The 23,585-nt window shown below is 52.4% G+C and overlaps 2 protein-coding genes across 8 annotated transcripts in view; one reads left to right on the forward strand and one right to left on the reverse strand.

Moving 5' to 3' along the window:
- Positions 1-5,436, forward strand: part of CAMK2B (calcium/calmodulin dependent protein kinase II beta) — a 100,453-nt gene extending 95,017 nt beyond the window's left edge. For all 7 annotated transcript variants that reach the window (XM_063084418.1, XM_063084422.1, XM_063084413.1 and 4 more), the window contains 4 exons: positions 2,032-2,107; positions 2,219-2,313; positions 2,635-2,869; positions 3,321-5,436. In XM_063084418.1, coding sequence (XP_062940488.1) covers positions 2,032-2,107; positions 2,219-2,313; positions 2,635-2,867 — 404 coding nt within the window. In that variant the 3' untranslated portion in view covers positions 2,868-2,869; positions 3,321-5,436. The remainder of the gene's footprint in view (positions 1-2,031; positions 2,108-2,218; positions 2,314-2,634; positions 2,870-3,320) is intronic.
- Positions 5,437-7,538: 2,102 nt separating this feature from the next.
- Positions 7,539-19,804, reverse strand: YKT6 (YKT6 v-SNARE homolog). Its single transcript, XM_063085874.1, has 7 exons — positions 19,510-19,804; positions 16,704-16,786; positions 14,896-14,996; positions 13,884-13,988; positions 13,508-13,573; positions 10,540-10,641; positions 7,539-9,496 (listed from the first exon to the last, which is right to left on the reverse strand). Exons 1-7 carry the CDS (start codon positions 19,611-19,613, stop codon positions 9,461-9,463), a joined length of 597 nt encoding a protein of 198 aa, XP_062941944.1. The 5' UTR covers positions 19,614-19,804; the 3' UTR covers positions 7,539-9,460.
- Positions 19,805-23,585: the final 3,781 nt, after the last annotated feature.

The raw sequence follows: 23,585 nt of genomic DNA on the forward strand, positions 1-23,585 counted from the left end.
CACACTTGTGTGCACAAGCACACATGTGCATGTGCTCACATTTGCAGGCACATGAGTGCACTCAGCTCCTCAGAGGTGCCATCGAGCTCCTCCTGCTGCCACTGTGCAGCAGGGGCTGTGGTGTCCCAGAGCGGGTGCAGCACACGTGTTCCTAGGCAGGCGTGGGTGCCCCTCACACCCAGCACACGCATGGGCACGCCTGGGCTCCCATGCAGCACGCAGTTCTCCTGCCTTGTACTCAATCCACATTCCAGGTGGGCAGCTGGGTGGGGTGAGTATCCAGAGGGCCTGGAGGTGCTGGCGGGAGAGTGAGGGGTGGCCCCACCACCACCGGGCCACTTCAGAATGAAGTGCACATGCTTGAGGGCCAGCAGTGCCTCCCAGGGGAATTTGCTCACATGGGGCCCTCCACGGAGACACTCACAGCTGAAGGGTGGAAGCCACACACATGCCACCGCCAGGGCCTCAGTGTAAAGATGGCGCGTACGCAGGAGGACGTGCAGCCTTCGCGGTGCGGGTGAGCCAGGTGCCACCTTAGCAGTCTGGGGCCACCCATGGGCTGGGCCAGGGTGCATAGAGACACGAGTGGGGAGAGCTCTGGCAAACCTGTCTCCGCTGCACTTCTGGGGGCCTGAGTTTTTACCCTGGGTGAGTTACTGCTTTAAAAAATCACGATGATAGCTATGTGTGGGGCGAGCCTGTGTGCATGTGCATGTGTGTGCATAGGTCTGCACGGAAATGGTTAAGTGCTCCCCTCGGGACAGGACTACTCAGGACAGGACTCCTCGGGAGAGTGAGTGAAGCACAGGACTGAGGAGGACACAGGCATCTTTGACTGTGTCTATGATGTTTCTTTCAAAAATGTCTAAGGGAATAGGAAAGGCTCTGAGATGTGAGTCAGCAGAGTGGGGGTTATACTGTTCTCTCTGCTTCTTCCATATATTTCAAATATTTTACAATGAAAATAAATGGTAATTGAAGCAGCCAAGGGGCCACCAGCGAGCACCTGGGCTTCTGGAGGAGCATGGGGCATGTTGGTTGCAGGATGGCAGGCGTGGAGCGGCGGGCACGGCTTCCAGCAAGCAAAGGGACCCTCCACACTTGCTCTTCCTGCTGCCTGGGAACCCCCCCCCCCGCCCATCTTCTTGCCCCTCAGCCTTTGCTCCTGGGGACCCTGCAGCTCACAACCTGTGCCTGCCGCCCCCGCCTGCTGCTGCTTCTCCTCAGCCTCCATGTGGATCCTGGCGCGGCCCTTAGTAACCTCCAGAGGTGCTGGGTGAAGGAAGCGCTAAGCTGAGCATAGGTGCAGGATGGAGCCAGGCAGGCGGCAGGTCAGCCTGTCCAAGCTCAGGGAAGCTGGGGCAGGCCTGGTGGACTCAGCCCACATGGGGACAGGTGGTGATCGTGGGGCAGACACAGCCTCACGGGGGCAGGAAAGTGACTGTAGGGTGCACACAGCTCATGTAGCAGCAGGAAGGTGACCATGGGGTGGACAGAGCTCACATGGTGGCAGTAGGGTAACCGTGGGATGCCCATAGCTCATGTGGTGGCAGGAGAGTGATTGTGGGGTGCACACAGCTAATGTGGTGGTAGGAGGGTGACCATGGAGTGGACACAGCCACGTGGGGGCAGGTGGATGACCATGGGATAGACAGCCACGTGGGGGCAGGAGGGTGACTGTGGGGTAGGTAGGGGCAGCTTGTTCTCCTTTCTGCATTTTCCAACATTTTATAATGTGGATGGAGTATTTCTGTCATTTGAAAACATTTTATTTAAGAAAAACTAGAAGCTGTTGCACTTGGACATGAGGAGGCCATTGGTGACTGTGGAGGGGATGGCCTGAGCAGATGGTTTGGGTGAGAGGTCCACGGGGTTGTCTGTGGAGAGGAAAGGCCGGACCCAGGTGGGCGCTGCTGCGTGGATGTCGCCCACAGCTTGTGCTCCAGGCCCCTACCTGGGCTGTGTTGGGGGGCATCCAAGGGGGGGCCCAGCCAGTACCCAGTGGTCACAGGCCGGTGCGTCTCCCTGCAGCCCGGAAGCAGGAGATCATCAAGACCACGGAGCAGCTCATTGAGGCAGTCAACAACGGCGACTTTGAGGCCTACGCGTGAGTCCCTGGGGGCCGAGGGGCTGTGGGAAACTAGGATGCAGACCTTGTGGGGGCCCTGCTCCAAATCAGGGCTCCACAGGGTCCCTCTCACCTGGATTTGCCCCCCAGGAAAATCTGCGACCCAGGCCTGACCTCATTTGAGCCTGAAGCTCTGGGCAACCTGGTGGAAGGGATGGACTTCCACAGGTTCTACTTCGAGAACCGTGAGTGAGAGAGCCGGGCGTGTGCACGAGGGCGCGGCACCCTCCAGGACCCCCTCAGCCCCTCTCAGGCAGGGCAGCGGCCCCCCAGGAGTGCCATCCTCTGTGTGCCCAGGGTTGGCCGGGCCCTTGCTGGCTCCTTCTGCGGCAGTTCTTCCAGGACAGACCAGCCCCAGTCACACTGTTAAAGGGTCCCGTGCCACTCCAAGAGAGCCAAGCCCTCCCACGGCGGGGAGGCAAGACTCGGGGTGGGGCTTAGGCTGGTGGGGCAGTCACACTGGGTGGCCATGGTGCCCGAGCCCTGTCTCTGCCCACCGTCTACAGTGCTGGCCAAGAACAGCAAGCCAATCCACACGACCATCCTGAACCCTCACGTGCACGTCATTGGCGAGGACGCGGCCTGCATCGCCTACATCCGGCTCACACAGTACATTGACGGGCAGGGCCGGCCACGCACCAGCCAGTCCGAAGAGACCCGCGTGTGGCACCGCCGCGACGGCAAGTGGCAGAATGTGCACTTCCACTGCTCGGGTGCACCCGTGGCCCCGCTGCAGTGAAGGTGAGTGCTCCTCTCCAGGATGTGGTAAAAGTGGCTGCAGCCCCAGGGGCGACAGGGAGAGCCTGAGCTTTGCAGGCAAGACCACAGGCATGAAGTCATTAGGGACAATGGCAAGCGGGCCATGGCCGGCATCCCCAGAGGATTGGGGAGCTGACCAGAGCTTGCTGGGTCATGGGTAGAGGTGGGTCCTGGCTCCCTGCCCATTTGTCAGGACTATTAGGACTGAGACAGGGGTACCCCAGCAGTGGGCGTGGTAGGGCCAAAGCCCGGTTTTACGGGATGGTAGTAATTGGGTCGGTCGGGCGCCTCCAGCACCTCCCCTGAGTCCCTCTCCTTTTTGTGGACGTTAACTGTCCCCTCCTTCCGGGTGCCGGCACTTCGCACACAGCAAAACCCAGGGTCAGATGGGGAGATGGCTGCTGAGGAAAATGACCTGCCCGCCCTGTTTCAGAGCTGCGGCCTGGTTTCATGGATGGAGTTGGCGTTTGGAGCCCGGTCGCCCTGGGGCGCACGGCCCATCTGTCGCATGTTTGTGTCTGCCTCGTCCCCTCCCCTGGTGCCTGTGTCTGCAGAAAAACAAGACCAGATGTGATTTGTTAAAAACAAGATGACGACAACGACAACCACAAAAAAAAATTGACATCGGATGAAATGGAAAAAAAAAAAAAAAAAACTAAAGAAAGGAAAAAGCTGTAAAAATCATTGGCATTTGTGGGGCCGCCCCACCCAAGCTCCACGTGTGTCCGTCTACACTCCCAGCCTCAGAGGCCCAGCTGGGGCATGATGGTGTCCTCCAGGCCTGTCCTGCGTGCTGGGCGGTGTTAGTTTGTAGGTAACGCACACCCCAACCTCAGGCGTCTGCATCTTCCCGCCAACGCATGGGCTCCATGTGGTGTGCTCACCGTGGCTGTCGTGACATCAGGTGTCTTGGGGAGGACTCTGGGGCTGTCGGGCTGCCTCCCCTCCTGCTAGTCGTGCCTGAGCGTTGCTGTTGTTCCTGCTTCCTCCTTCCTTCCATCCTCGTGAAGGGCTGGGTGTAGGTTTCCCCACTCCCAATGTCCCCGTGCACCCCGCAGAGATGGCCTGCAGCAGAGCCCAGGCCAGCCCCTCGCCTCGGCCGGAGGAGATGGGGGCACTGCCCCTCAGGCCGTCAGAGAAGCCCGTGGGCTCAGGCCTCCAGCTCTGGTCTTTCTGGGGGAGCAAGGTGCAGAGAGGGTCATGCCTGGCAGGAGACGGCTGAGGACATCGTGGCTGCAGCTCTGACACAACCACCATGGAGGGAGACTGGCCTCCCTGCTGTTGGAGGCTCCTGTCCCTTCTCTGCTGGCCAGTGGCAGATGTGGCAGCTCCAAACCCCGTTTTTCCCCCGCCTCCACCCGGCAGCCCTCCCCTTGGCCTGTATGGCCTCTCCCCATGCAGCTGGGAGCAGACTTCACAAATGACTGTGGGCCCCAAGTCCCTAAGTCCCCACTGAAGCTGGCGGAAGTTTGCCTGCTGCTGGAGTTCAGGGAGGCAGGGGATCGGGGCTTGGTCAGGTGACGCAGCAAGTGCCAGAGAGGGGTCAGAAGGTGGTGGCTGCCGGGCTCCTGGGCTGAGGTGGGGGTACTGGCAGGTGTTTGCTGAGGAAGAGTGCTTTGGAGTCTGGGCCTGGAGCGAGAGCTGCAGTGGAGTCTGCCCCACAGGGTCATGGGGGTGTGGGGAGACAGGGCTGCCCGAGCTCGCCCAAGCCCACTCCCCGCCCTAGGTCTTGGCGGGGCTACGGTGTATGATGGTGCCTTCCAGGTGGCCTAGGGGCGCAGCTGAGGAGGGAAGGCAGGCTGGGGGCCCAGGACACCAGAGGATGGAAGGAGGGTCCTGCGGGGACAGCGGTGCTGCCTCTAGGCGCTGGCCTCAGGCTCCCACAGTTGAGGGTGCCGTCAGGAGCCTTGACTGCAGAGGCTGGGGGCTCCCAGCCTGAGGCCTGCCCACCTTCAATTCATGTTGTTTTCAATAAGGATTTTCTTTATCTTCCCCCAAAAATCAAGCCAAGGGAGGGGCAGGGAGTGGAGAGCAGGACACAGGATCCTAAACTCTGAGGGGACTGTCCACCAATGGACACTCAGAGTGGACGCTACCTTCCGTCCACACCGTGCCCAAGACAGCTGTCCCCACCCATGGACACAGAGTAACATCGCCAGTCTCTGGGCCATGGACAGCGTGCAGCCTGCGGTGGCCATCCTGGCGTCCTGGGCCTCCTCCCGCCTCTTCTGCTCACCTTGTTATCTCCACGGAGCTGCCTGTCTGGGATAATTTGGGGATTTTTTTTCTGGGGGATAATTCTTTTGCATGACCCCTCAAGAGCAAGCCACGCCCACTCTGCTAGCTAGGTGTACGCAGTGTGGTGGCGTCCGCCACCTGGCCAGCACCGCAGGGCGTCGGCTGCCCACAGTGCTGGCTGGCCTTCCCTCTTCTCTCTTTTTGCTGAGTTTCATTGTCTTTTCTTTCTGAGCCTTGTAAGTGTACAAAAATTATTCTTATTTTGTTCTGTCTCGGGAAACTGCAAATAAAAGAAAAACAGGACAAACTGCTCCAGGTGCAGCTGGGTGCTTTATGCTGGGACCCTGCCTACCCTCTGCCTCACAGTGCACACCCAAGCCAGTCTCTGGCCCAGGCCTGGCTTGGGCCCCTTCTCTGAGAAGGGGGTTGGGGGTATGGAGGCCTGAGCTGGTCAGATGTTCCTGATCCCCTCTAGGGTGGACACCCCAGCCCCAACCTCCCTGACCTCTTCATTCACCCTAGTGGCCTCTAAAGATGAAGCCAGGAGGGGCAGCCTCTAGGCAGGAAAGAGCCCCAGGACTAAGGCCCCCAGCTGTCCTGTTGAGCCTCTCACTTCACCCCCTTCGCCATTTGACACGTGTTGGCTGTTTTGGACACGGCACTGCTTCCATGGGTTATGCAGTCGGTACACAGGCCAGCTCGGACGTCAGACATGGATGTCAGATGCAGCTGCGATGCAAAGATGACATGGCAGGCAGCTGTCGTGGGGGTTGGGAGGCTCCACAGGACCTGGAGCACAGGGCAGAGATCTGGGTGCAGCAGAGGGACTCAGGCACCTGGGAGCGAGCCAAGGGCCCAGGTCAGCAAGCCAGGTGCTAGGAGCCTGTAGATCAGGGCCAGCTTGGGGATTCGTCCTGGATGGAAGGGGACAGGCTACCTCCCAGGCCTCTCCTGTCCTTGGGCTCTGCTGGCTCCTCTGCAGCCTCAATGCCCTCCTCCTCCCAGACACCATGGGCGGACCCTGTTGGTCCCCTCCCCGCGCACCTTCACATTTCCATGGCAACCTTGCCCCACCTCTCTCCATACCTTGTCCCAGGCCTCATGCTTTCCTGGGGCAGAAGCGTGGGCTTCAAAACAGTCCCAGACACCGGACACCCCACCCCCACTCATGGGCCTAAGTAACTTCTGATACAGCAGGTGCCCTACACCCTACAGCAGTCATGTCTGCTGGGAGCCGGGGAGCCTGAAGGATCAGCCTCCTCTGTCCTGAGTATCTGGTTACAGACATCTTTGTTCAGGGAGGAGGCCCTTGATGTCAGCTTCTCACTCCCTGTGGGCTGTACCTGGCCAGGTGTTATCTGATATGTGGGCGGGCGGATGTTGCGGATGTTGGATCCCAAGAGTCCGTGCAAAGATCTAGGCCAGCCCCCAGGAGTGGGCAGTGTCTGTCCCAGAGCACTGTATCTAGGGCTCCACTTGCCTATCAGCTGTAATTGGAGGAGCCTTTCCAGGCCAGGCCTCCCTCAGGAAGCGGTACGCTCTGCAGTCCCCTGCCCTCGCGCATGCATTATTCCTGAGGCCTTTCTGCAGAGGCTATCAGAGCATAGCACATGGGGCTGCACCACCCTGTGTGGGGCCCAGCACTCCTCACTTTTAAATAGCATGTTGGGCAAAGTTCCCTGGGCCACGTGTCACCCCAAGGAGGCTTAAGTTAAACCCACGAGTGCCTCTGAGCAGGAAAAGCCAGTGCGCTTGGTCCAAGGCTGCTTCCAGAGCCATGCAGAGAGGTCACAAGCACAGGCTGAAAGCCGGTGCTGGGCCTGCCTGCTGGGAGAGACCATGAAGTAGGCTGCAGAGGCCTTAGGCCTGAAAGGACCAGCCATCGAGGCCATTCTCTAAATTCAAGACCAGATTTGGACTTGAGTCTGACATGCCTTGGATCACTTCCCAACTTGCAGGGGTCTGCTCTGTTCCTCCAGGGGACAGACTGTCACCATGTGCCCTACAAGGCCCCCTCCACTCCCAAGACACTTCCGCCTGTGCTTGGTGGGAAGCCAGGTGGTCTCACACTGACCCCAGGGTCATAGGTGAGGAATGGGAAGCCCACACTGACTCAGGGCCTCCTCCCCTGGCTCTGCAGCTATGAGGCAGCAGCTTTCCCAGGTTCCAGCTAAGACATGAGAACAAGATTCACAGACAAGGCTGCTTCTACTCCAGGGCTCCCTCACCTGGTTAACAGAAAAAAGAAATAGGGTTCTGCTAGAAAGGTCTAGAGAAAGGAGATTGTGTTGGGCCTGGAGCTGCCACTCCTGGACAAGACCCACCCAGGATAACTTGGACCATCACCCTCTTCCCAGGGGCAGGGCATGGCGAGAAAGGATCCCCCTGAAGCTCAAATAAAACACAGGACCACTTTGCAATTCCAAAAGACAACTTTATCCCAACAGAGACCTCTCAAACAGAACACCGAGAAGTTAGGCTGTAGTTATATAAAAAACACACTCTTGCCAAATGATTTAACATTAGCATACTACAGGGTGCAGGGAAAAGCAGGCGGGCCCTGTGTCGTCACTGTGCTGAGTCAGACCCACCTACCCGGCTGCCCTGCTCAGCAAGACCCAGGCCCAGCCCCTTGAAAGGCAGCCAGAGGTGGCTGAAAGTCTCACTTCCTCTTCTCCCAAATTCACTACCCACCCCCACATCCCTCCCCAGCATCCTCCACATGGGGACAAGGAAAGAGGCAATGTCCCATGGTTCCTTCTCCCTCCCTCAGGATCCAGGCCCACCTCACTACTCCTCAGGCACCAGTCAGCAGGCTGGGTCTGTGCCTTCCAGGGGGCACTGGCTGGGGGTGTCCATGGTGGTAGGACCACCACACAGCAGGGGGAGAGCACAGTGCCTAGAGAAAAAGGGCAGTGGCAGGTAAAGAGGCCCCACCCTCTTGCCTTGCCCACCCCTGCCCAAACTGGGGATTTGGGACTCCCAGCAGGGACAGTGGAAGCTCTCAGGGCAGGGATTCCAAGGATGAGTCCACGGGCTCAAAACTCGTCAACAGCATCCAGCAGGGGCTTCCGGGGGGGCCCCACGTGCATCCTCAGCAGAGTGGGCATGAAGCAGCAGTTTGGACACAGTGCTAGGACTCCAAGGGGCTGCACATCTTGGGCTGCTCCAGCTATGTCCAGAGTTCAGGCCTCAGCTGTGGCAGCTCCTGCCCCGGGTGGGCACCAGCTCAGACCAACCCTCGGCCTCCACCATCCCTGCAGCTGTCTCTGACCATGAAGGGGCTCACAGGCCTGCACTTGCCAGACCGCAGGCAGTGCTGGGAATTATCAGGCTGGCTGGCATCTCCTCCTGGTGTCCATGGGAAAGACCCATGTGTTCAGATGCACAGGCCCAGGCAGTTGCCAAGACAGTCTCGTAGCCAGAGAGGCAAATAAAAACCAGTCTTGAGAGACTACAGCACTGCTGTTTTGATCCTGATGTTCAAAGTCAAATTGCAGGTCAAGGCAGGGGTCCCCCTACCTGGGCAGCTGAGTGTACCTGTTTGGACCTTCCCTGAAGACAGGAGCTCCAGCTGACTGTCGCACCTTCCCAGGCTCAGTCCCCAGCCACACACTCCACCTGTGTCTCAGCTCCTTCCCAGCACCTCCCACTAGTCACTCCCTGGTACTGGATGAAAGGTGCTCAGGATGGGCCCTGCTGCAGCAAGAAGCCAATCCCAGCAGGAACAAGTCTCAGAACTTGTGAGATCCAATGACTGTTTCCACCCCCACAAACCCTGAGTCTGAAGCGCTGCCCACCACCAAGCTCTGGCCACTGTGGTGGGCTCGCCCATCTCCAACAGTGGCCCCAGGGAAGGCTTTCCCAAGAGGCTTTAAACTCTGCCCACCCAGCCCTGTCAGCAGGAACCCCCCCACCCCAACAGCCCCACTCACTGGAGTGTTAATATGGTTAATGTACAAATAAAATCCAAAGACATATCGAGAATCAAGAAAGTGCTGGCTCTGACCTCCCTCTTGCAAAGCCTTCCCAGGTTGGCTGAGAAGCATTGAGCCGTTGAGCATCCACAGGAGCCACTCGGAGTTTATGGTTTCATTTGCCCAAAAATACACCTTTGGAGGACTCAAATTCTTCCCCCAAATCACAACCAGACATAAGAATTTGTGTGTTCCCCACCCTTCCACCATCCCTCGGTCCCTCCCAGGAACTCCAAATTAAAAATGGCCAGTCCGCCCCACTCCAGATCCTCTTCTATGGTTGTTTCTTCTCTTCTGGAGGCTGCAGTTTTGATGTGAATGATGGTGACGGTCCAGCACAGGGCCTCTGCAGCCTGTGTCACATGATTGCGCAGCACGAGTTTTGTTTCCTGGCCTTGAAAGAAAGAAAGAGGAGCTGAAGAGAACTGAGGAGGACCAGGTGGCCCCAACCTCAGCAAGTGTGACAGAGGGAGCTCTAGGAATTGCAGTTGGACAGGGGAGAGGAAGACACCACAGGACTGTCTTCAGGCCTCGAGAGAAGATGTTCATAGCAGTTTACAGCACCAAGCACAAGGTGAGCTGCGACTTCAAGTGCTAGTCTGGGATTTTTATTTTTTTCTATTTCATACCCCATTAATACTATCAAAAAGTGAGTAAAACTCCTGACATCAGGCCAGGTACAAGCAAGGAAACAGCAATGCAAACTGGAGTGGCTGGGTATCTTAGTTTTGCCACCAATCTTGTCAGTGCATCTGACCATACATGGTGGTATTTCTTCCCAGAGAATGGGCTTCAAGACGGACAAACATGGTCCCCACTCAGTGACTGCTGTTACCACCCTCTCCCTTCCTTTCTGGGCACAAACAATCCTCCTAACCCCACTTGGCCATCTCCCTCCAAGGTGCACACGAAAGCAAATGTGTGTGGACAGACCAAGAAAAGTCGTCCCTACCACTGTCCAGCACTGGGCCAACATGCCATCTCCCCCCAGGAAGCCACCAGCACTGAGCTGAGAGGAAGAGGCAGCTGGCATTGACCACCTTGTCAATGAAGTACTCTGTCAAAGGGAAATTAACTAGAGGCTTAAGGATGAATGCCTAACTGCTCAGCAGACAGAAGGAACAAGGGCAAACCCCTGGTGATCAAAACCTGAACCAACTTCTGCCTTCCTGAAGAGGAGGTGCAGGTTCAGAAGTCACCGAGGCAGAGCAGCAGAGAGCAGAGCAGAGGCAGGGCGGAAAGGCTTCTGCTTGCATCTGCTCTGCACCCAAGTGATCCCGCTGCTCATCAGCTGGGCCTGGGGCACTGCACAAGGGGTGAAACCCAAATCCACCATGATCAAACAGTCTACAAGAGACCCACTAGTAAATGGAGTGACAGAAGAGACATGCCTTCGGACAAGGGACACCCAGGTGTGGCCAGGCGCTGGGTACTCACAGTTTTATAGAAGGCTTTAGACTGCGTTCCCAGCACTTCAGATTTGGACACCAAGTCGTCTAGCTTCTCACCTCGCTCTAACAAAGACTCCATGGTGTTGTGCTGGGCAGAAGAAAAAAGAAAACTCTTTGCTCTGTTCAGTAAGTGACTGCTGACAGGAGCTCCTCGTGGATGTTGTCAAGGGAGAAAGTACTTCCTCTGGGCTCTTCTCCAACACACAAACATTTCTAAGTATTGGGACTCAGTCACACAAATTACTGTCCCAGTGAACAGAACAGGACCTGGTGACATTCCTAAGGAATCCACAAGTTCTAACTGGGATGAAGAGAACTGGCCAAAAAATCATCCCCAGCACAGGCTTAGATAACCACTATTCTGGGAAAGCTCCTGTATACACACATTTATATATTAGTATTAGTAAGTATGTGTGTGTGGTGACGGTTTCTTTGGGAAGAGACCTGTAGCTGGGCACTACATGACTATATTGGGTTGAAAAGTGGCCCCCAAAACTTATGTTTACCCAGAACCTCTGAATGTGACCTTATTTGGAAATAGGGTCTCTGCAGATGTAATCAATTAAGACGAGGTCACACTGGATTAGTGTGGGCCCTAATTCAATGACTGATGTCATTAAGAAAACAGAAACACAGACACACACAGAAGAGAAAGCCATGTGATGACAGAGGCAGAGACTGGAGTGACTCCTCTATAAGCAAAAGAATGCCAAGGAGTGCCAGCACCACCAGAAGCTGGAGAGAGGCCTGGGACAGACTCTCCCTCTGAGCCTCCAGAAGGAACCAACTCTGCCAACACCTTGATTTCAGACTTCTGGGCTCCAGAACTGTGAGAGAATAAATTTCTGTTGTTTTAAGTTATCAGTTTGTGGGTTTTTGTTAACAGCAGCCGCAGGAAACTAAAAGAGTGGGAAATCTGTGCCCTCTGACACAGCAGCTGTGGATAGCTGCTGAGCACTTGGGATGAGGTGAGTCCAAACTGAGATATGCTTTAAGTGCAAATACCCAGATTTCAAAACCCAGACTCAGTATGCAAAACATCTCATATCTATGCATACTGATTACATGTTGAAAAAATACTGTTTAGATACATTAGGTTAAATAAAATATGTTAAAATAAATTTCAACTATTTTCCTTTTATCACTTGAAAACACGGCTCCAGGACACCAAGAATTACACACATGACTCCCATCTGTATCATGTTCCTCCTGGACAGCTCTGTGACAGAACTTGTCCTTGTTCCCTAGAAGGATTGTGCCCTAGACATCCTCCCTACAAATCCTGCACTTAGGAACCGCCCTGCAAAAGGAACCACCCTTTTCGTAAGGGGTCTAGGGATGGAGGACTCAAGAGAGCCAGTGGCCCTGCTGCCAGGACTCAGGAAGCAGTGGCTCACTTCCCTCCCTAGGCAACTGCTCCTAGAGCAGCTGTATACATATATGAAATGTCACAGAATGAGGAACTGGCAAAAATGTCCTTTATCCCTACACATCTGAGCAACTCAGATTTTTAACATAAAAAGTTAACTGGGTTAAAACAGACATCAATAATCCAAATTTTACAGCAGCAGCTAGAATGGGGCTGGGCAACATGACTCATCCAGTCTCCATAGTGGACAGAGGAGAGAGAGAGTGGGTGTCCCAAGCTCTGTTGTACCCACATACTCAGACTCAAGAAACAGAAAGAACAGACAGAGCTTGGGTAGAAAATGTGGAGAAATGCCACCTGAGTGGTAAGAAAGCTCAATGGGTTACGAAAAACAGGGAGACGCCTTGAGATCCTCACATCTAACTTTTGTTCCAAAGCCATGTTACTCAGAGCACTGTCCAGAAGTCCTATGTTTGAAGCCCCTAGGATGCTTTTTATAGAATGCATATTCCCAGGCTCTGCCCCAGACCATTGTGTCCAACCCTAGGAGACACCAATGCACACTAAAGCCATGCTGGTGAGGTCAGGAAAGCTTCATACTGTGGGTGGGTTTTTGCTGGGTTTCATATCTACCCATTTATGTATCCATCAGCTGCTGAGCACCAGTGTAAACTAGGTATTATATCGTGAGCGGGAATGGAAAGATGCCGCAGTGCTCACATGCTGGTCAGGAACACACGTAAACAAGCAGTGACAATATGGTAACATTCAGAAAGGCCCGAGTGTGGGGTACTTGCATACAAGCCAGGCAGGAAAGGGTGTAGGAGAGGACAGGGCCCAGTCATGAGACTGCGTTAGGGAGTTTGCACTTTATCCTGGAGCAGATTTGAGACCTGAAGGATGTTAAACAGCAAAGTGACAGATCAACGACTGCTGTCTGGTAGACAGACTGGAGGTGGATGGGAAGCAAGGGGACTACTGAGAGACAAAGGCCACAAGGGGTGCACCTAAGGTAAAAAACAGATGGCTGTTCACTTTCCACATGCAGTGCAGGATTGAAAAAAAAGAAAAAAGAAGTAGAAGTAGCAGTTACAAATCAGGAGATTTCAGGTACAAATGCAGGCCACCAGCTCCTCTCAAATAGGCCTCACAACCCAGGGCCTGTACTCCAGAATGTAGCTGCTCTGCAGTCAGTGCGGTGTACTTCAGTCTGCTCACCTTCAACCCAGACGCTGCAAGGTGAGGTGCCTATCAGGGGGTCTAAGAACCGCCCTAACAAAGTCACCAGAGGAGGGGATCATGTACTACAGAAGGTCAAACCCTTGGAACCAGGTTAACTGCCCAGACAGGGAGCAGCCATGGGAAAGAGAGACTCAAGGGCCACAATGGTTCCCAGCTTGGCCCCCTATAAACAATGAGTGCTGTGAACCAAGACAGGGGTACAGGCGGAGGGACAGTCTGCCACACAGGGTGGTGAGGGCAGGAGTGCTGTGGTTACTATAAAAACAAGGACTGACTGAGTGCTCAGCCAGTAGCAAATCCTCCTGCCCCTTGGTTCTTGGGTTTGTTCCACCTTCCTGCTTACCAGGATTATTTTGGTCTCGTCTAGTTCAGCCTGCACTTTAGTCATGGGGTCAGCTTCTCGAGGGTTCTAGGAAAGAGCCAAAAACAAGAACAAAATCAGGACTGCAGAGGCCACCCAGAAACAAGGCTCAAAACCAACAAAGCTGGACAAGACTCAAAAGTTAAAAACCACAAGAGAGAAACAAAAAGTTTGCCGAGAGCTTGAGTTCCCACGTCCAAAGGTGTATTCCCTGTGCTTTCAAATGGAAGGATCGAAAGAACACTGGCTCGGAAGCTGTCAGAAATTACCAGCCAAAACCGTCAGAGTGGTTGGCTTTTTCAGTTTCACAAACATTCTGGGCCACACGGTCTCTACATGATGTTTCTTTAAATCCTACCTGGTATCTACTGAGGTAACCGTCCAGGGCATCATAATGGATTGTAGCAGGGGAGCCCACGGGCCAGTCTATCCTGTCAACCTGCTTGGAGAATTCATCTAGAACCTGCAAGACAAAGGAGCCTGAACAAGTCTCCCACGTTGTGTTCACTAGCACACTCAGCGATAGCTTTGCCCTGAGCATTCCATCCTGAAAAAGGCTCCCAGGCCCCCCAGAGCCCAGGGAGGAGGGAAGAGGGAGCTATCTAATGGCAAGGGGGAAAATCTAGGCTAAAGTTCCTCTTTTCAAATTTTTATTATCATTAAAACATATCCTAAGTATTCTGGGAATCAAAAGGTAAGTATACCTACCTTGGGATAAACCTCACTTGGGGAATGATAAAGGTATTTGAACTTCAAACTACAGACCTTCAGGAAAAAGGGGACTGGCCCTCTAATTTTCTGAAGCAATTCTTCAAAAATGGAATTTGGTCCTTTGGATTTAATCAACCACCAGATTTCCTGTGCTTTGAAGTGTTTTAGTGCTTTCAGGGTTAGAATTAAGCCTCTGACTTCAAGGAATTTATAATTAGCACCACAAAAAAACCCTAAAGAATGCCAAGGTGCTAAGCTCCGAGGTGTGACTGACCTACATCAGGGAAGAGGGCTACAGTAACTGCGGGAGGCAACATGGAGAGTGCAAAGATGTTCAGAGGGGCACCTGGAGCAGAAGCACAGGGACAGGAAAGCAGCCATGAAAACACGAGGCACAGCTGTCTCGGAGGGCCCAGTCCAGAGGGGAGATGCTGTACCTCAATGGCCTGGACACAGATGGAACAAGGGGCAGAAGCCAGCACCAAGGACGGAATCTGGGCAGGGATGCCAAACTGTCTATTGGTTTAGGGCAAGGATGGGGGCCAAAAACATGTTAACTTTGGCACACCACTTCATCCCTTATGCCTCGGGCACTGCAGTGACCCCAGGACCCCGTGCATGGATGCTCCAATTCCAGTCCAGACAAACCACAAACTCACCTTCTCCAGCAAGGTAAAGGCTACCCGGGATGGGTACTCATTATCAGCAATGACCACACCTGCAAGACCGTCGTTCCGGATGTAGACATGGCACAAGTACTCTAAGACAACAAAAGATCAGACACATGAACAGTGACGTGAGAGCTTCAGGCTTTTTTTAACCTCCCAAATCAGTCAAAGAATCACAATGCTGGGTTCCCGCCTTCAAGGTCAAATGAAGCCACTCTGAAGCTCACCATATCTGAGCAAGGCTGTGTTGAGGCTTTGCAGTCTGGCTCAATGGACCACACATGGGAGCTTGGGCCAACACGTGTTCCAGCAGCAGCAAGTGCCCAGAGGCCTAGAACGCACAGTGAAGGCCTAAGGAGTCACCAGCAGAGCAGAAAACACACCCCAGGTAACATGGCCTTGGGAGCATGTCCAAGTCACTTCCTTGAGCTCAGGCCAGGTGGGCTGTATCTTAGGGATTCACAGCCCTCTGAGGTCTGTGCTGCTCTTAAATGGAAAGAACTCCAGACAAGCCAAGACGCTTCCACTTTCTTTAAAAACCCTTTCAAAGCTCCTACAGCCACAGTCTTCCATATCAGAGCAACCTTGCTCTGCCTGCTCTACTCTGTGGTGGGCAATTTTGGGGGTGCTGTGGTGGGAGAGTCATCCAGAAAAAAATTAGTCACTGCTGGTTGAGGTCTACACTGTGACTGTACTGAAGTCATCACATGATCAAAAGGTACAATTTGTACAAAGCCTTCTGCAAAATATTCACAATCCACAGGATTGTTAATTTTTATCACTTTGAAAGGATTCAGACATGACACAGCTAACCACATCCCCAAAGTAAGAGAAATGTAAGGATTACAGCTTACAAATAAGAACCTTCTTGTCCTTAAGGACCTGACCCAGAAGATTCCAATGCTAAGCAACAGAAAAACAAATAAAAGAAGAGGGAAAGATTATGAGCCCCTGAAATCAGAAAAGGGCAGAGATGAGGAAGAGGAGAATGGAGGATTATCATACATGCTCTCCAGATTCTGTGCACATTCCCAAGTAAGTAAGAATCAAACATGGGATCAAAGTGCACACACAGAAACCAAGAAGCTGGCCAGTGTCTGAGGAAGTATCTTTAAGTAATAAAGTTGGGGAAGGCAGACACAGTCTGAGGGTGAACCGAGAGAGAACACTGACATGTTCATGATTCAATCTCACTTCTGCACAGGGATCCCACATAGAGTACATATATTTAATATTGCCTGTTTTGTATCTGATATGTGTATCATCAACTCACTAACTCCACATCACGTGACTCGAGGCCAATGAATGTGTGAGACAGTCTTTGCTGCTACCTGTTGAGGTTCATGTAACCCTTTCCTGACCTAACATATACATCTAAAATAAATGCATAAAAACTCTCACACAAAACCTGAATTACGAAGAAAAAATAATGCATTTTCAGATTCCTGGTCCAAAAATATCTAAGCAGCACAGAATGCAGTATTACCTCAACAGTACTAGCTGTAAATCCTTTTTTGAGGAGTCAGCAACTCTGGAGGGGAAAGGCAACAATACCATATGAAGGCTACTCACTGCTCTAAGACAGTGGGACACTCATCTTAAGTGAGTCCAAGCTTTGGGGGCAATTTTATCCAAAAAGCTTAGACTCCAATAGTGGGCACAGAATTCTGCGTAAATAGGAAAAGGGGGAGAAGGGAAGAGAGAACAAGCTAGCCAAGGGTGGGGTCCCGACAGCCCTCTCCATCACACTGTCCAAGGGCAGTGTACAGTCCACACACTCACAAGCTGGCTCCTCTCACCTTGTTCTTTGACAGAAGCTCTGCTGCCTTTCGCGGAGCGCTCCACAATCAGCTGGCTTGTGAAGGTCATGAATTCCTGCACACTAAGAAACACAACACATATTTATCACAGTTGTCTGTCACCTTGTCCCCAACCCAATGGAAAATGACCTTTGAGCTTATACATCAAGGAAACATTGCTTCTTGGTTTCTTTCCTTTCCCTCCCAATGCTAGTAACAAATAATAAACACTGTACACGAACACAAATACAGATAATTATGAATGAACACTACCATTCAAGCCACATCTGCGTGCTACCTAGCTCATCAAAACAACCCACTTCCAGACTTCTGGGGAATTTTGTACAGGATACAGTCAATTTTACACTTTGTTCACAGCATGATTTGGGACACAGTAGAAAAGCAGGAGACACTTCCTGCTCTCAAGGGCCCCATTAACTTCCCAAAAGCAGGACAAATAAAAACTGCACTAGAAAAACACAAGTGGAAAAAATTGTTACGCAGATGCACAACCAGTTATGGCTGCGGACACGTGACAGACCCTGGCAAGGCCACACACATCTGCAGCAGGGGCTGGCTCAGGTCTGCTAGGGCTCATCCATGGGACTAGCCCAGGGCACTCTGGAAGGAATGGCAGGAAATGGCTTAGCCAAGACAAGGAAGTAGGAAATGGCTTATACAAAGGCTGAGAAGGAGCAGAGGGTTCGTGCTGGGCCCCAAAAGGGAGATCTGGCCAGAATGGAACAATCACAGGAGATGGTCCAGCCAGAGGAACGGGTTCTAACAAGGAACTTCTGACTGGGGATGTAACATAAGGACATCTAGGGCCATCAGAGCAGAGTCCTCAACCAGGCATCCAGAGCAGGGCTCCCCAACAGAGCCATAAAGAAAACTGAAGATGCTTAGAGTAGGACTGTAATTAAGTAAACAAAGAATTTCATTAATTGTGACAGTCCGTACACAAGGGCCAAAAAAGCTAAGAAACCATTGGAAGGTTTTAGTTTAGGGCCTGGTAATCATAGGGCAGGAAGGATGGAAGTGAGGAGGTCTTATGAGAAAATAAGCTCAGCTGAGACATGTGTTGTATGAAGAGACACTAGTAGAGCTATCCCTTTAGTACTGTAGTTGTTAGTCATCTGAAACTAATGTGAGTATGCCATACAAGAGAGGTATATGTCCTACAGTGAATTCTCTGAGAATCTTGAGTATTTAGTGGGAAAGAAAAAAAGAAAAAGAATCAGAGCCAAGTTGGCACCAAAAATTCCATCAGAGAAAAGCAACAACCCAGAGCAGAGAACAGAGGCCATGGTAAAGAAAGCAAAGTATCAAGAACTTCCAGAAGAAGCCAAAAGATGATGCAGCAATTCCACTTCGCGTACATACCAAAGAGAATTGTGAGCAAGGTCTTGAAGAGATATTTTTACACCCATGTTCACAGCAGCCTTATTCACAATAGCTAAAACATGGAAGAAACCCAGGTGTCCATTGACAGATGAATAAACAAAATGTGGTGTATACATACAGTGGAATATTATTCAGCCTCAAAAAGGAAATTCTGACACATGCCACAACATGGATGAACCTCGATGACATTATACTCAGTGAAATAAGCCATTCGTAAAAAGACAAATACTGTATGATTCACTTATGTGAGGAACCTAGAATCATCAAAATCAGAGAGACAGAAAGTATAGTGGTGGTTGCCAGGGGCTGGGGGAGAGGAAGGAATGGGAGTTAGTGTTTAATGGGCACAGGGTTTCAGTTTCATAAAATGAAGCGTTCTGGAAATGGATGGTGTTGATAATTGCGTAACACAATAAATGTATTTAATACCACTGAACTGTACACCTAAAAATGGTTAAGGTGGTAAATGCTATGTTATGTGTATTTTACAGTTTAAAAAAAGAGCCCAAAAGGAGCAGAAAGTTTCAACAAACTAACAACTGAAATGTTTTTAGATCCAGCCAGAAACTCACTGGGGAAGCACTCTCATCAAGAAGAGCTGCACTGAAGCAGTGAAAACAGAATCCAAATGGCAGATTCCACCTGACTTTGAGACAAGCTGACCACAAATATGGACACTATAGGGTCTTTCGCCTTTTGTGCCTGCGTCACCTCATGCCCTCCCATGAAGGGGCTGCAAGTGTCTGTAGTCCTTCTAATACATACCCTCCTGCAATTAAAGTGCCCCCAGAAACATTTAAAAAGCCTGTAAGTCCTAGGGATCCCAAGCTTCCTTCCAAATCTTCAGTAAACCACAAGTGCCCAACCATTAAAAAGCAAACAATCTGAGTTTGAGTCCTAACTGGTTGTGGTATAATCTCTGGGGGCCTCGGTAACTTTACCCATAAAAATATCTATCATAATTAAGTTTTGGGAAGGCCCACGAAAAAATATAATGAGGCTCCCTGGGTCAGAATCACTGGGTGGGAGGTGTTGGTTTAAAATATAGACTTCTGAGCCTCAATCTACTAGTTCAGAACAGGTGGGCGTTAACCTTAGGAATCTGCACTATTTCAAAGTCCCCTTATACTTCTTTGTCGACAGAAATCTGAAAAACACCGAGTACAGAACGATGTTCTAGAACGGCACAAGCTTCTTATGAGCGAATGCAGGATGACTCCTCTGAGGTACAGTCAGCGCTGACCGAGGAAGAGGCCATGGCCGGGTTTCACTGTGTGAGGCCAAGTCCCGAGCACGGGACCCCGGGCCCTCCGCGACCTCCCCTGGGCCACCCCGTCCCCCGACCCAGAGCCCGCTCCTCTCCGCCCGGCCGCCACGGCCCCGCCCGCCTGCGCCGGCTCACCTGGACTTCTGGAAGAAGCTGAAGGAGGACACGTCGTACGCTGCTTTGAGCAGCACCGCCTTGGGCTCGCTTTTGTAGAGGACGCTGAGGCTGTACAGCTTCATGGCGCCGCGCCCTCGGGCCGCCCGCCCGCCCGCGGGGCCGGCTCGCAGGAAGCAGCGCGGCCGCCCCTCCTGGGAACCACGGTCGTCGTCGCCGTCGCCGTCGCCGTCGCCGTCGCCGCCGCCGCCCCGCCTCCCAGCCGCCGGCTGCTGACGGGGCCGCCGCCGGCTTCCTCCCCTTTGCTCGGGGTTCACTTCCGGTTCCGGTCAGGGGCCGCCACCCGAAGCCTGACAGAGGGTTATCACGCCCCGGATGTAGAAATGAGAGGCAGGAAACACGGCTTAGCCGGGGCAGGGCGCCGCTCATGCGCTTAAGCCTGGCCCAACCGCGCTCGCCTGAAGTAGGCAGCACCCGGCTGGGCTGTGGTGGCCAGTCCACGAACCACCGAGGCAGCGCTGGGTCGTTTCGCGCCCTCCCGGGACACTCTGGACAGGGGTGGGCCGTCCAGGTCGCTCCCACTCCCCCGTCTGGGCCATGAGAGCAGCCCATACCTTCCTCATGGGCAGTGAGACTTAGAGCAACACTGCCGCGCCAGCGCTCTGTAAACCCTACAGGAGAGAGCATTGCCTTTCTGGGAGGAGTTCTGTAGATCAGAACTACACATTCCTGAAGGGTGCCTCCCGATTTCGGATCGTTGACTGCCCCTTCCACGTGTAGGACGGGTTACATGGGATCCCTCAGCAGGAGGCTGCAGGAGTGCAGGCTGGGCCTAAGCGGTTTTAGGACCTCACGGAGTAGCAGCTCTCTCTTCACCTCAAAAGAAGGCAGAAATTGAGCTCCACGTTGCAAGGAGCAGCCTGCTGCGCGGTGACGTGGAAAACCTCGTTTTGCTTGAGTTGTTGAACTAATGCAAGTCCGTGGATGGGGTGAGGGATTCACAGTTCCCTGAGAGTGCCACATCTACCTGGCTCTTGTATATGAAATGGCATCATGGAATCAGAAAGGAGCTTGCAGGACACATACACATGAAAGGACCTTGATCTTTGGAAGTTGGCAGTAAGATCACACAAGCATGCTGGAAGCAGCTAGATCTGAGATGATGCGAAGGAGATGATATATTGGAAAAACCAACAGCATCACTCTAAACATTACTTTAAATCAAGTTTTCTCAGTCTGGCACCATTGACATTTTGGGTTGGATAATTCTTTGTTTGGGGGTTGGGGGGAGTCCTGTGTACTGCAGGCAGCATCTCAGGCCTTGTACCCACTAGATGTCAGCAGCAAGCCACTCCCCATTGTGGCAACCAGACATGTCTCCAGCATTGCCAAATGTGCCCTGGGGAGCAGTGATTTTGAGAAACACTGCTCTAAATATTTCTGTGGCTGAAGGAAGTTTCCACCACCTGCCCACTCACTAAGCACTTCCCTCACCACCCCTCTCCCCTGGGTATTTCCAAGTGCAGAGGGTGGAACGGGCTTTTCCACATCCTCTCCATTTCGGTGCTAACATCAGGAACAGCCATTGGCAGTGGCCAGGCCAAGCCACCCACAGATGTGGGCACAATACTCTGACCAACAGAGTGGCAGGGTACTACTATCAGTCCAGCCCTATACCACCTGAACTGACACAGTTGCCCTATAGGGGGCAGGTGAGAGCTCTTTCTGATGAAAATCCCTGGAATCCTTTTTCCTTTGACACCAAAAGTTGTATGAAAGGATCAGGAAGGCAGTGCTTAGGTGGAATAGGTTTAAATGTGTTCAGCTGACACATAATAGTAGCTGTCCTGGCATTTCCCTTACACCAAGTACCCTTCAGGTGCTACCTCATTTAATCCTCACAAAAACAGAGGAAGGTATTATTATTATTACCACTTTACTGACAGAAACTGAGATTCAGGTTAGGAAAATTGTTAGTAAGATGCAGAGTTGGGGTTCAAATGTCAACACTGAAATGTTTAACAAACTCTCTTGAAGCCTTGTTCCCCCCCTGGCAACTCTCCTTGTCCCTCTCTGGCCTTGCTCAGCCTGCATTGCCCCAGGAAGCCTCACTCGGCCATGTGGCTGCACACTTCCCAAGCTTGTCCATCTAACGTCTTCCACTCCATCACCCCAGATGTCACCCAACTTGGATTCAGTCCCAGCATTGCCGCACCACAAAACCACCAAAGTGAGCAAACCATTACCTTCTCTGAGTCTTGTGTTTTTTCCATCTGTAAAACTGAAAATAGCATGTTGCTGGGAGTGATAAAACATTATATTCCAAGCTCTAGTCATTGTAGATGTTTAACAAGTAACAACAGCGATGATTATCTGCATCATTATCACTAGTGACAAAAAGGAGGGGAGCTCATGGTGGGTTGAAGGTGTCCTACAGACTGTGGTAAGTGGAGATTTGAAGGTAGGAGGACATCTGAGTAAGGTCTATATATGATCATAGTTTTGTATTGATTTGGATCACTGAGAATTCTTTGTTTTTAGGAAATACACATGGGTATTTATTAGTAAAGGGAAATCATGTCTGCAACTTACTTTTAAAGCAAATACAGTAAAGCAAGTTTAAGAAATAAGGATGAAAGGTGTTCAGGAATTCATTGCACTGTACTTGCAACTGTTCTGTAAGTCTGAAATTAGGGGAATAGAAAAGATTGCAGCCATGGGTGCTGAGGATATGAATGCAGCATGCACAGGAGTAGGATAGCACAGGCTCTCGAGTCCAGGCAACACACACCCACTCCAGTGCTGGGCCCTAGAAGAAAAGCCCGTCTGCACACAGGACTGGAGTAACACTGCCCATGACAAGTGGCCCAGGCCCTATAAGTTTGCCCCGCTAGGTGGGGCAGGCACTCACACTCACCCACCCTTCTGGCCTGACCCTAAAGATACCCACCCTGGCTGCACAGCAGAACCCCCAAGGAGCCAGGGAAAAAAGTGGATCAAGGGACATACCCGCAGGAGGCCCAGTCTAGGTGAAGAGCCCAGCCACACGATAGCTCCTGCCCCCACACCCCCTCATCCAGTCAGCCAAGGCATCTGGGCTGTTTTCACTCTAAATGTCACATGAGAGGGCCGGCCCATGGCTCACTTGGGAGAGTGTGGTGCTGATAACACCAAGGCCACAGGTTCGGATCCCTATATAGGGATTGCCGGTTCGCTCACTTGGGAGAGCGTCATATTGACAACACCAAGTCAAGGGTTAAGATTCCCTTACAGGTCATCTTTTTAAAAATAAATAAATAGATAAATAAATGTAACATGAGCCTCCACAGCTCATTTGGGAAAGGGGCATGGGAAGGGGCCACTGATGTGGTCAGACCTCCAAGGCCTGATTAGGTCACTAAGCCTTGTGTGCATAGGCTTGATGCCATCAATCGGGGTAGTCAGCAGACCCAGTCCCCAGGCACACTGCTCACTACCATGACCTCTCACTGAGATGTCTCAGGCTCCCACTGGGCTCTCCAGGCCATAGGGAAGACAGACATTGTCTGCCATCAAAGGTTTGAGTTCTGCCACCAGCTGTGCAGGAATGGGGGATCTCAGAACAAGGGAGGGGAAGGGACAAGACTATACTTGAGCAGGAAGGGATCATAGCCAAGGAAGACGGGGGCAGGTGGGAGCTATAGAAAGTAACGAGATAGGTGCCCTTGTTTGAGACTGCCTCCCCTGCAGGGGCTTCCCAGAAGCTGTATTTGTCATAGACACACCTGTCCCCCCTTGGGGGGGGGGGCTAGGGATGGATGGGAGGTCCTGCTGGATGAATGCAAGAATTTGGAATTGGGACATGTAGTTATTTAGGCTTGGGGCTTTTCCTGCCGATGGTACCCAGATGGTTGTGGGGCTGCCCTGCAGGTAAAGTGGGAAAGAGTCTGCTGAGCAGGAGAAGAGGGGCAGGTTGCAGGCCTGCAGGGGTGCCCCCACTCCACAACCCGCCTATACCTGCCACGTGAAGGCAGAAAGGAGGATGGGAGGAAGGATGAAACACAAGATGTACTCCTGGGTGGTGCACCAAACACAATCTACCAAACGATGGCCATGAC

Source organism: Cynocephalus volans, chromosome 2 (genome assembly GCF_027409185.1).
Source record: "Cynocephalus volans isolate mCynVol1 chromosome 2, mCynVol1.pri, whole genome shotgun sequence".
Taxonomy (NCBI): Eukaryota; Metazoa; Chordata; class Mammalia; order Dermoptera; family Cynocephalidae; genus Cynocephalus; species Cynocephalus volans.

Coding starts and splice junctions, on each gene's coding strand:
- YKT6 (XM_063085874.1), bottom strand. CDS start 19,613: ATGAAGCTGTACAGCCTCAGCGTCCTCTACAAAAGCGAGCCCAAGGCG. Junction 14,997..16,703: donor AGCTTCTGTCAAAGAACAAG/GTGAGAGGAGCC, acceptor TTGTTGTCTTAG/AGTACTTGTGCCATGTCTAC. Junction 10,642..13,507: donor ACGAGACCAAAATAATCCTG/GTAAGCAGGAAG, acceptor TCTTCTGCCCAG/CACAACACCATGGAGTCTTT.